This window comes from Balaenoptera musculus, chromosome 2 (assembly GCF_009873245.2).
Source record: "Balaenoptera musculus isolate JJ_BM4_2016_0621 chromosome 2, mBalMus1.pri.v3, whole genome shotgun sequence".
Classification (NCBI taxonomy): Eukaryota; Metazoa; Chordata; class Mammalia; order Artiodactyla; family Balaenopteridae; genus Balaenoptera; species Balaenoptera musculus.
Genome location: NC_045786.1, coordinates 66,596,517 through 66,609,080, shown reverse-complemented (window position 1 = coordinate 66,609,080; position 12,564 = coordinate 66,596,517). Strand labels below are relative to the sequence as shown.

The window sequence follows — 12,564 nt, the reverse complement described above, 5'->3', positions numbered from 1 at the left end:
TCAGGAGATGGAATAAACTGAATTTGGTGAGTAATTGGATGTAGGAGAGTGGGGAGGTAGGGTCAGAGAAGAAGCATTTGGCTTGGTCAGTCAAACTGTCACTGAGCTGGGGCACACGCACACTTCGTGGGAAGAAGATAATTAGCATTCAGTTCGTAGGGCAGCACCAAGCACCTCGTTCAGAACTATATCAATTCCTGTTTCAGACCCAGTTATAAGAAGTTTATCAACTAGACTCTAAGTTCCCAGGCTTTTTATTTCTATCTTCCTAGTACTGCACCTAATTGATGTACAGTAGTCACTTATAAATATTTGTTGAATGAAATTTATGCGTAATTATAAGAACTTACTACTTCTTTTTTTTAAGACCTCAGAACAAACAATCCAAAAAGTAATAGTATATGACAAGGAGATATTTAGCTAATAAATACAGTCCTTTATCAAAATTCAGAAGTCTGGCCTTAACCCTAATGGTTGATAAAATGTTTCCCCAGTGTTCCCCAATGTCATGTTGCTTTCCCACAGCACTGTGTTTTACAGATGAGGAAACTGAAGGACAAAGGATGGGACTCTTTTTACTATACTATAATTGACCTTGATGGAAGCAAAAAGTGACAGCTGAACTTTGTGGCATCAAAGGAAGAGATTATTTTTTTAAACTGTAAAAGCAGACAACTTAGAAAGCATTGCAGACATGCCCCAAGGGCAGAAGTATATTGCAACACAGTTCAGTTTCGCTGTCTGTAAGAATGACTCTGTGTCTTTAAGAAATAATTGAATTCCCTTCTGCATATTCTGTTTATGTTGGCAGGGAGGAGATTGACTCCTTTTAGAAAGATTTATGTACACAAAAGGTTTGGCTCTTAAACCACTGTTATCTTTTACAAATTCATTTGTGCAGAATCACTCATTCTTGGACAGGTTAACTGAGGGCTGGTTAACCGAGAAGCTGCTGGGCTGTGAACGTAGCAGGTGCTTTCTGGGGGTGGGGGTGGGGGAGTTGAGGGTGTGGAAAATGGCTGTCTAATAATACCCCCCTGGAATTCAAAAAGTGGTATTAACCAGCTCCAGAGGGAATAATATCTATTCATTTTTTGCCTGAGGGACTTCGCCATAATTCTGGCTTCCGAAGTTAGCAAAAAAACAAAAGGAACATCCCCCATCCCTCCTGCTCCCAGCATCCTAGGATGGCCTCTTTCTTTCACAGCACCTAACTGCAGGTAGCTTAAAGTGAGACAAGACTAGATGGCCTGAGCTGTCTGACGTGACCCGTGCATGCCTAGAGCTTCCCACCACAGTGACTGACACTCTAACCACTTGCATAAATGGGTATTGATGATGTGGGATTTCATGTTATTTGTAACTTGTATGAGTTAATGACTGGGAGGCATTAGAAACTTGGTAAGTTAATACAAGTAGATATACAATAGCCGTGTCCTGCAGCGATATGGTTAACTAGACCCTCTGTCTCATAGTGTGAGGAATGTATAATTGGGATCCTGAAAACCGATATTCTCCTTTTATGTAAGGCAACCTTTAGAAATCTAATACCGCCTTTGAAAAGTCCAGTATGTTTAAATTAATGCAGTTTGACTGGTTTGAAAATTGAAAATAGGTTAGCATTAAGGCCATGATTCCTTTAGTAATTACTTTTTCTATTGGTAATAACTGTTTCTTTAGAAATGACATTAAGATTCTACCAAAACACAGCAGTAATCCAAAAGTTAATGTCTGTTCATTTATAATTATATTGAATTCATATTTATGAGCTGTCGGGAGGAAGGAGAAAGAAAGAAGGAAGTTTTAAAAATGTAACAGAAGAAACAAGTTAAAAGCAGAAATTTTCCTGACGGTCTGAAGAATGTATAAAGTCACTTAAAGTGGGAAAAAATAATTTTTTAAATACAGTTACAAAAAAATAATAAATACAGTTACATAAAGTCAGATTTTATTAGCTACTGCTGAAAAAAAATCTATATTTTTATTATTTCCTAGTGGCACTGAATGAATTCAGTGGATAGACTTTTTCCATTTCTTCTTTTTTCCTAATCAAAATATTAGCATAAACATCCCTATGATTTTGATCTCAGTAAGTCAATTAGATTTGGGTTTTTTTTTAAACCAGGGAAGATTCTGCATCTTTAGACAGTCATTGGACAAGTAGCTTTGTGTTGTTTTCTTTGAATTGTCCATGAAGCGTGATGTATTATTAATGAATTAATTTCTTGGTGGTGAAGGCCTGTGAATAGCTTTCTGTGAATGGGCAGTTGCCTGGTGGGGCCAGTTTTGGCTGCTGTCATTTAACATGTGTTGCTCTATTGTGAAGTCTCATCCAGCCGTAGGACAATGCTCGTTTAATCCACCATGATGGGACCTACACACCCTGAGCCGAAGTTGGATGCTAGGGTCAGTTACCCAGCAGCTCGGGCTGGGGCACTGCTCTGCCTCACTGCCTAGCTGCTGTAATCACTTTGCCTGCCGTTAATTTTCCCTAAACCAGGGAAAACACGGCTGTGAACAGTGCAAATGTTCTCAAAAGAGATTCCAAACTGGTCGGCTGGAGTGTTGCCTTCATTCCAGGATGGAGGCAGCATTCCAGGGAGTGTAAGTTCCTTCCTTCCTCCTGGAAATGAAAGCGTCTGGGCCCACGAGATCCCTGATGTTCTGAGGTCCAGAGTAGCAGATGGCATTATGATTTTCCAAATCCTGATGAACGTTCTAACTGAACTTGTTCATTTCACAGTATGTGGTTCTATGTTTTTTTCACTTCCCCTCCCCTCCTCCCTCCCTGTTCCTCTCTTTGTTCCTCTCCTATTGACTAATTTTAAACTGATGTGGTATCTCATCAGTTTAACCAGCTTTAAATTCCCTTCTCTCTGTTTATTGTATGGAACCAGGTATGGCACAATTTCACGTATAATTCTCAGCCTCCGAGTCACAGCCAACATAGCCTTTGAATTTGTTTATAAAAATGTGTAAGCAAATACTGCTGACACTCCTACACCATGCAGCCACTGGAAGTTCTGTTTTCCGCGTATCCATAGCTGGCAGTGCAGGTGGCAAATGGCAGTAATTATTTTAACTAACAGTCGAGTGAACATTCAGGAGGACACACAGTGTGGCGATGTGGACTTTGGATTTCAGCAAGTTCCCTGAGTCTACCTGGATAGTGTTATGGCTTGTTGATTTTTCAGGACATGGACCTGCCAGGTTCTTGCCCTTGAATGGTATGTGGATGTAGTTCAGCTGTTTCAATGTTAATGCTTTACCTATGAAAAGAGAAATGATTCCTTTCATTTAGGAGCCTGTTAAGGGTTCTTTTCCACTCCTGGATTTTCCTTTCATTTTTGTTTAATATAGTTTGTGATCTACCTTTAAGATTGCTTTTAATCAGCATTTCTACACATAGAACCTGGTGAAATGGCAGTGTGTATATTAACATTATAATTTAGGTCCTGGATCAAACATGTGTAGCTGGACTTTTCCTGAGGAAAAAAAACTGACCTTACCAGTGTACAAAATTCAAACACTATATAGGGACAAGGTAAAACCACAGGTAGGAATTGCTGAATAATTACCTTTAGACTAGCCTGAGCAGGAGGCTTCCCACGAGGGTGAACTCATTTAATGGTTCCTAAAACTCAATCTTGTGGATGTCAGTGGTCATGCTTGATTACTTGCAGCAGTGTTTTATGAAAAAGCAATAGAAATGCTTTGGGAGGCTACAGAGATAGAGAGAGGGGACAATAACAGGTTTTACTTTTGTAAATGAAATCCCTTTGGTATGAGACAAGCATGTTTTTTGCTGCTCTGCCTAAGCCATTGAAAAGGGAGGTGTATGTGGATGTTAGTTGCAGGTGTGTGTGTGTGTACCATTCAGATAGGCACCTCTAAATAATACTGTACACTATAGCTTATGACCAACGAGAGACCTAAAATAAAAAGAAAAAAGATGTTCATTGGCTTTGGAAAGCAAGCAATTGCAAATATGGTTTAAGAGATTAATTCATTTTCCATTTCTCCACCTACCTGTTTTCAAGGAATTTTATGAAACACCAAGATCTTTGCCATATGTTTAGAATATCTCTGAGTAAATGTAAGTCTTTTAAATGACAAAAAAATGAAGGGTTAGTTTTGACATAAATGACAAAGTTTGTTTCTCTTCTCTTTTATCACAGTACTGAAGAACTGCCAAAACATTTAGGAGAAAAAGAAAATAGGAAAAAATCTGTATAATCTCAAATTTCAGAGATTCCTTTAGACCTGTTAATTTACATTTTGTGTTTTTTATAAGCCATCTGGTTGTACTTGGCTAATAGCTGGTTCTCCCATGTTTTAAAGGTTTATGGGTAAGTTGGGTGTTTCAGTGGCGAAAATTCAGGCCTTTTGCCCCTGATTCCAGGTCCATCTGAGACAAGTTAAATGAACAGCTACTGTTAGCCGGAACCCAGTGGATAGAACTTCACACCAAAATGCCCACACATGTAATTTGTCACGTCTGGCAACCCAGAGCATGGGGTGACCCAGTGTGGAAATTGAATCATCTTTCACTTTCTCTGCTCAAGGCTTGATGTGGTGTGGGATGAGGAAGATGAGGGCTCTCTGGTCTCCAGCTGAAGAGGGTCAGAGACTTCCTTTTCTGATGACATCCATCTGCAAGCCTTCCTAAACTCAAAGCCTCTTTCTCACCCCAGCGCTGTCCCTCATAGCACCCTGCAGATTAGGTCAGTTCCATCCGCACTGTGAAATCAAAAATACACTTAGGGTCAAAATACTGATTGTTTCCTGACAGGGTGACCATATTTTTAAGTAAACTAGGTGTTTTGAACAGGCGTTGACTGAATTTGTACAAGTCCGGTGTGGAATTTTGGTTTACTAATATCTTAACTGGGCTGAGTCATTCTCTGAGCATTTGTCTATCCATTCCCACCTTTCTCTCTCTGATGAGATGTGACTGCCTTTTTTCCCTGGCTACAGTCTACTATAGCAAAAACTTACAGATGTGAACATTGAGGACCTTCAAAATATTAAAACTGAGCTCATTTCCCAGAGTCTACCATTGCATTACACTTTGGATAGGTAGATTTTGGGGATTTCTTCTGTGGAGATCTTTAAAGGTGAGAGTCCAGTTTTTTTGTTTTTTGTGTCCTCCCCAAATAAATGAGGTTCCCTCCCCGGTCAAGAGCAGATTTGTCCTGTGGATTCTGCCAGGTGTCTCACAAAGATGCTATTTTAAGGCAGTGAACAGTGGAGGATCAAAAAACAATTTGGGATCTGATAAGGCAAAATGCTGTCCTGCCTGATGTGAAGCCACTGGAATCACAAACAACCTTCAATCCCAGCATTGCAGATAGATGTGGAGTGATCTAGGAGAGCTGTGCCAGTTAGTGTGAACCCCAGTGTGTAGGACCAGAAAGTGTTGGGCCAGGCCAAGGGAACATTAGGCTTGAATTAAAAGATTTATTTTTAAAATGTTAGACTATAACTCTCAGTACTGGTCAGACTGTAGGTGATTCTCTAATGTTAATTAACGTGTTGGCTTGATGGCTTGACACCAAGAAGTCTAGAAATAGGCTGTTAAAAACTGTTAAAAAGGATTGCCACGTTTCACTTAATTTGCCTGGTTTAATCTAACCACAGCACAGCTGACCTCAGAATTCACCAGTGTGGCCAACACCTTGAGACTTTTGAGAAGTTGTCCTTCTATCTTCTTTACGTTTTACTGCCAATACGTATAAAATCTTGGTTTGGAGGAATGTCTGTTTTGCACAAGAGAAGGGAACATGACACAGATTAAGATGTTCAAGGTCCCTTCACCCCCAGGTGCTCTCTGGAAGTGAGGAAGGAAGAAAGTGGGAGAGCAAAAACGGTATGCGCAGCCCTCCAGACTCTCACAATAAGTTTCTTCCCCATCACTCTTAGGGGTGCACATCTTATCCCTCTGAACAACACACAAATTCTTCCAGGCTATGGATCAAGTATCAGTCATCCCACAATGCCAGCCCAGTGCCTTTGACGTGGTAGATGGTCAAGAAAATTGTTGAATGAGTGAAGCAATAAATAAGTAATGAATGATTGTATCATTTTTATACAACATTTTGTGTCTATGCCCTATCAGTGTCTGAATTAACCACCACATCATTGTCAGGTTCCATTGTCATATTTAATTATGAATTAAAGGCAAAAATTAAATCCTCAGGTATATTAGTAAAGCAAAGATCCCTCAACTTTTTTCCAGTTAAATAGTTATGCCAGGCTTCTCCATTATTCAAAGCAGAGCTCTGCTAAAAATCTAGACCTCATGAGTTTAAACAAAAATAGCTCCTTACCCTTTTGCTTTTAAACTTCCTATTTTGACATCATTTTATTTTATTTATTTATTTATTTTTGGCTGTGTTGGGTGTTCGTTGCTGTGCGCGGGCTTTCTCTAGTTGCGGTGAGCGGGGGCTACTCTTCGTTGCGGTGCGCGGGCTTCTCATTGTCGTGGCTTTCTCTTGTTGTGGAGCACAGGCTCTAGGCACGCAGGCTTCACTAGTTGTGGCACGTGGGCTCAGTAGTTGTGGCTCACGGGCTCTAGCGCTCAGGCTCAGTAGTTGTGGCACATGGGCTTAGTTGCTCCACAGCATGTGGGATCGTCCCAGGCCAGGGCTCGAACCTGTGTCCCCTGCATTGGTAGGCAGATTCTTAACCACTGTGCCACCAGGGAAGCCCTTGACATCATTTTAGATTAACATGCAGTTGTGAGAAATAATATGGAGAGATCCTATGTACCCTTCACCCAGTTTCCCCCAATGGTAACAGTTTGTAAGTATAGTACAATATCACAACCAGGAAATTGACATGATACCATCCACTGAATTTATTCAGATTCTACCAGTTTTACATGCACTTTGTGTGTGTGTGTGTGCGTGTGTGCATGCTAGCATGTGCGTGAACATTAATGACACGGATTCTTTAAAGCCAAGAAACAACAAGGTTTAAAAAAAAAATACTATGCCTTTAAAATAATGATTTCCCTTTTAAGTAAGTCATTTCAAAAGCATTTTTCTCATTTATGTTTTCTTTATTTGGAGTATCCAACTTACTTGCCTACTCTCAAGATCACAAAGTGTACTTTTTGGCACACTTACTCTGCAGGTGAACCAGCAGCAGTTGTGGTTGGAGTTGAACCTCCTTCTCCCCTCCCCCACCTCGTTGCAGGTACACACACACACACATACACTCTCGGATTTTCTGCTGCTTACCTTTTTTTATGCTTGAGTACCTTGCTGACAAGTGCTAATAACAAAATACCCAGAGAGAGTCCAGTTGAAGTTAGCATACATTAAACATTCTGAACTTGTCCTTTTGCTCATAGATTGCACATAATTAATAATTAAACAGCTTCTGTTGTAATGGGTTGACCTTCCTGAACTGTTCATTATTCACAAGGCAAAGGCATCACTCAAACTTTCTTCTCGTCCTTCGCTGTTCTCTAGCGTGCTGCCTGCTTGTGTTCCAGTTGTTTAGCAGGAGGGGCTGACCAGGTAGTTCCCAAAGCCTCTGAGACTTGGAGACTGTCTTCCGTGGTGACCAGAATTGCTTACTGAAATGGCTGCAGCAGCTGTTTGTATATAACAGTTGCCTGCTCCATAACAGGATTCGGCCTGTTTCCCTTAGCAGGACGCTAAAGTTGATTCAGGACCGGAATCTCAGGTCAAGGCTTTTGGTTAAGGTTGTGTCCACTGTTTCGTTCTATACCTCCATGCTTAGAAGTTCAACAGAAAAGTATCCCCCCAAAAGCCCTCAAGGTGAAGTATGGCACCCAGGGTCTTAAAGAGAGTGACTTTTATTAACAATTTAGAGTCCGTTTCAGCCAGTGCTGAGAGTTGCTGGTGTAACTGCTTCTCTAATTTGTGTTTACATTTTTGAAATGTATTTTTTCTTCATCTTGCCTGAACCCGTGTTCCACAGAGAACATTTTTGATAAGTAGCAGCAGTGACTTTACCAGATCCTCCGAACCCCTGGGCATGGTTCTGTCTCGCTCTAACCCCACAGTGACTGGCTACTTTCCCTCCCTGGGTGCCACGGCGATGCTGGAGTGGCTTTACTGCGAGCCTCCCTCCCTCCTTCTCACAGGTTGGAATTAGATAACGAAATAGACAGGTTCTCGGAGATTTTTTACATCCTGATCTAAACTAACTTCTAATTTTACTTGCTTAAAAGTGAGAAAAGTATACTTAAAAATCCTCCAGCATGGGGAATACTGTCAGGTCTGTTCGTTTGCCTTCTTTGGATTGTTGACAGCCTGCGTGCTTCTGTGGAGTTGGAGGCTCTCAGAGGACTCCCCCACCCCGTGTTTGCGTGTGGCATTCTGAACCCGCCCCCCACTAGTCAGTCTTCTGTATCTCAGAAAATTCTCCTCTGAGATACACAGGAGACGTGGATTTTAATGAAAAGAAATATCTGGCATTATGCTTGTGAGATTAGAATTTCCCCCCGCATCTTTGATGACTGATTCTTTCCAGGCACCACTGAGATGAGAATCCACTCTCTGTGGTTCTGCAAAGTCGACTTGGGCTGGCATTTTCACAAGTGAAATAAATTATTCATGGGTACCACCCAGGGTTCCTTAGTTTTATATTATGAGGAACTTAACAGGCTACAATATCAGGTCTTAAATAAAATTAACTACCCATGCAAAGATGTCACAGTTTCCTCGTTTTGTTTCTCATCCACGTTAAAATGACATCTTCATCAAGTTGCCTAGTCTATAATTCATTAATTTACTCTTGGTATCATACTTTGAAATGAGGCCCACATTAGCATCACGTTTTATACCAGGATCTTTGTATAAAACCAGTCTAGAATTTTAACCATCTTGGTAAATATTCAGCCACATTAAGACAGTAGGCTTTTATTTTCCTAAACATTCATTTTAAAGCAGCTACTACTCAGACACTTCCAGTACTACAGCCTCCCAAAAAATTTCAGAAAGGAATGACTTAGAAAACTACCTACCTGATCAGAGTCCGTAATTTTTGTACCTCAGACTTTGAACTGTCTTTTTACTAATAGTGTTTGAGACAGTAAAATGTCATCTCTTGAACTGGGCCTTGTAGAATCTTGCAGACTTGGTGATATATATGGCTTTCCTAAAACAGACTGGGCTGAAATTGATACCATGTTTTATTTTTGCTCTTCAAACTGATAGGACTTCTGTGACCATTTTATAGTACCTTTATCGAGGACTTGTCATGTTAACTGCGTGCCTTGTTTCTTTTGAGCAGACTATTTCATCGCCCCCACCCTCTTTCACGTCCTCTCTATGTAATGCCTGCATGTAATCCTTTGAACTTGGCAAGATTTTATTTCACTCCCATTTTCCTTTGTTTTCCTTTCCTCTTGGAAGCCATTCTCTATTGATGAGAATTTTAAGTTTACAATTACTAACCTTCCCCTCTTCTGGACAAATAATGTCAATTCAAAGAGGATAGATATGCAAAAACTAAGAAACATTTGGTTCACATTCCTTTTTTTTTTAACTTCGGGAATTTTTTTTTTTTTTTTTTTTTTTTTGGCTCCTTTGACCCTCTCAGTTCCCTTTGATTTAATTGTATTTTCCGGTAGTTTCCAATTGTTTGATTTGGAAACAAAGCCTTAATAAGAGTTCTAGTTAATTTTCTGTCTTGTAATTACCGATCTCATTTTTCTGATAATTGGTCACAGCAATTATATGTATATTTACTAATCACATAGGAGGCTGTGCAGTTGTATCTTATCTGCCACCATTGATAATGACACGCATATTGCAGAGGTGCTTTTATCATCTTCTTTTTTCCACTACATCAAAGCTATTTCCTCTCGTTCTCAATAATGAATACATGCATGCATTTGACACAGTTGTGTGCTAGAGAAATTGTTTGGCTCCCACCAAATGCTGCATGCTCTGAGTTTCTTGCCTGCAGCGCTGGAAGGTTGTATGTAATGATATATTGCTCATCCAAATGGCCAAAGCACTCCAAAGCACAGTGAGATTAAAATAAGTCATTCCTTTGTTAATTTAAATAGGTGCATGTATCATACTTTGCAGGGCACTTTGTGTAGGGATGTCAGGGAGGAAAAAAGCCGCCGAAAGGTATTTTTAATAGCAAATGAGAATAGATGAGAATGGAGTCATTTGCAGCTGCCTACTTTATGTGGCTCTCTTGTTCCAACTGTAGGTCTAATGAGATGACTGTTAAAGTACTCTGCAGTGTAATTTCATTACATTCTGAGCCGTTACACTATAAACACAGTGGCGCTCTCTGTCATTCTTGAAAAAACTCCTAAATTCTTAAAGCCTTCCTTTGCAAATGGTAATGGGGTTTGCTCCCTGTGTTACATGGTAGTTGTCGTTTGTTGCTGTGTAGTTTTCTGCTCTCTTGAGTGACTGCCACCTCCACCCTAGTTCTGTTTGTGGGCAAGGTGGGCATATTTCATTGTGTCCTTAATTCACTGGCTTTCTCATATGATGAGTTTGCCTATACTGGCAAATAGGCTGAAATTCCTTTTCAGGAAACGGTTTCCCCTATGAAAAGCTTTTCTATTAAAGTGGGAAAAAAAAAACCAAAAAACCAACTCTGACCCACATGATTCAGTTAGGGGCAAGCAGTTAAGAGCAGCTGTATCTACTAATAAATGTAAATAAAAAGGAAAGTGTAAATAGCAAACCCAGTAAAAGAAACAAAGGTCAACACAAGAATAATTTCACAGCTCTTTGTTAATTACAAGACCATTTGTGTGTTACTTAAGTAATCATTAATTTCTCATTTACACTTTCCTACCTTCTTTCCTACCCTGTGGCTATCATTGTCCTTTTTTCACCTCCCTTCCCTCTTTGCTCTCTTGTTTCTCACCATGGTAAAATGTGTGTGGCTTTAAATTTGGCATTTTTACATAAACATGTGGAAGAGAGTGTAGACTGTTTTTTTAATTGGATGAGGCCTTATTTTCCTTTCCACATGGTGGTGAATCCTTGTTATATATATTCATCTTTATATGCTCCTTTGGGATTGGGGGTGGAGGGTATAAAGAAAGGAAAGGAATTGTTGTGACTTTTGGTGACTTGTTTTTCCTCCATCCCAGGATTCACCCGTCCTTCCGGTTGGAGAGTTCTCCGAGCCATTTGTACATTTCATCACTCAGTGGTGAGCCCGTTTGCAAACATGCCATGCCCTCAATGTAAATGATACATGCCATTAACTCTGCGGCTCCGTGAGACCTTATGGCTCTCCCTGCTTCCTTTTGGAGACGGGAGGGACTTCGGGGCCTTGGGCAGATGGGGCAGCAAAGCTGAAGAAATTGTTTAAATTATGTAAACGTTATTTACACAAAGGGTCATAAACGTACTTTAGAGGCTTTTTCCTGTTTTAATAAACTGCTGAGAATCAGGCTCCTTCTTTGAGCACAGGTACTGGTGCTATCCAATTTTTTTTTTTAAGAAATACATAATTTTATAGCCCCTATTGAACAGACATATGAAGCTTATTTTTATTAATGTAACCTCAAGTTACCCATAAAAGTGTCTATCACTTAGTGGAAGCAGCATAGTTTATTAATTCATTGGATTTTCAGTAAATAACTTTTATCTTTGGTTATATTTTAGACAAAATAGTGGTGTCCCATTTCAATGAATTTTGATGTTTGAGAGACTATGAAAACACAGTTCCCACTAGGCCCACTTTAACCGTTATAAGAACTGAGAGGAGCCACAGGATTTAGATCAAAGGGGCCCTTAGAGTCTCTAGGCAATCCCTTGTCATTTTACACCTGAGGAAACAGGCATTTTTCTGCCAAGGGTTCTTTTCCAGCCTTCTGCCTTTTTCCTTCCCATAGAATGAAGTTTTCTTTTATTACCCCTTTCACATTATCCACCTCTCCCCTATTCAGAAGGACCCATGTGGTCTTGGAAGGCCTAGTTGCTCCTCTGCCATCCTTCTGCCCTCTCCCTCACCCCAGCATGGAGAGAGAGAGAGAGAGAGAAGGAAATTGGGGGCAGAGAGATGACCACCCCAAAGCAGGCGACAGGACTAACTAGCAACTGTTCTGGACATTCTGGAACTCCTTCATAAGTACCTTTACTTCTCTTTCCCTCCTTCAGTCAAAGTCCTTATTTCATCACCCCTTCAGAGTTGCGTCCACTAGTGGAAAATGAGCCCTTCATTCCTGTGGTGCCACAAAATGGTGCATTCAGGATTCCTTGCTAAACCGAAATGATTGTACGCTGTCCCCTCCCCCTCCCCCCACCATGATCCATCTGATGATGCCGCTAAAGTGAAACCAAGAAATATTCCTTAATATAAATGTCAAGCTTTATCACCTTTTTGACTAAATGTAATATGTTACCTCTTAATAAAAATGTCTCGTGTAGTTTATATTCCATAGGAGAATATGTGGGGAAAAGAATTTTAACCCCCAACTTCTAAAATTTTTATTAACACTATTTCTGTTTATGTAAAATACTTACATAATATTCCGTAGCTTGTAAAAACTGTTTTCACTCTGCAAACATTTTATTTCCAAAATATGCCATGTTGGAAAAA

General features: G+C 40.1%; 1 protein-coding gene across 4 annotated transcripts in view; it reads left to right on the top strand.

Annotated features, from left to right (window-relative positions):
- The window catches only part of MAP2K5 (mitogen-activated protein kinase kinase 5), a 266,747-nt gene that overhangs the window by 216,771 nt on the left and 37,412 nt on the right, over window positions 1–12,564 (top strand). For all 4 annotated transcript variants that reach the window (XM_036843580.1, XM_036843578.1, XM_036843577.1 and 1 more), the window contains one exon: window positions 11,108–11,169. In XM_036843580.1, coding sequence (XP_036699475.1) covers window positions 11,108–11,169 — 62 coding nt within the window. The remainder of the gene's footprint in view (window positions 1–11,107; window positions 11,170–12,564) is intronic.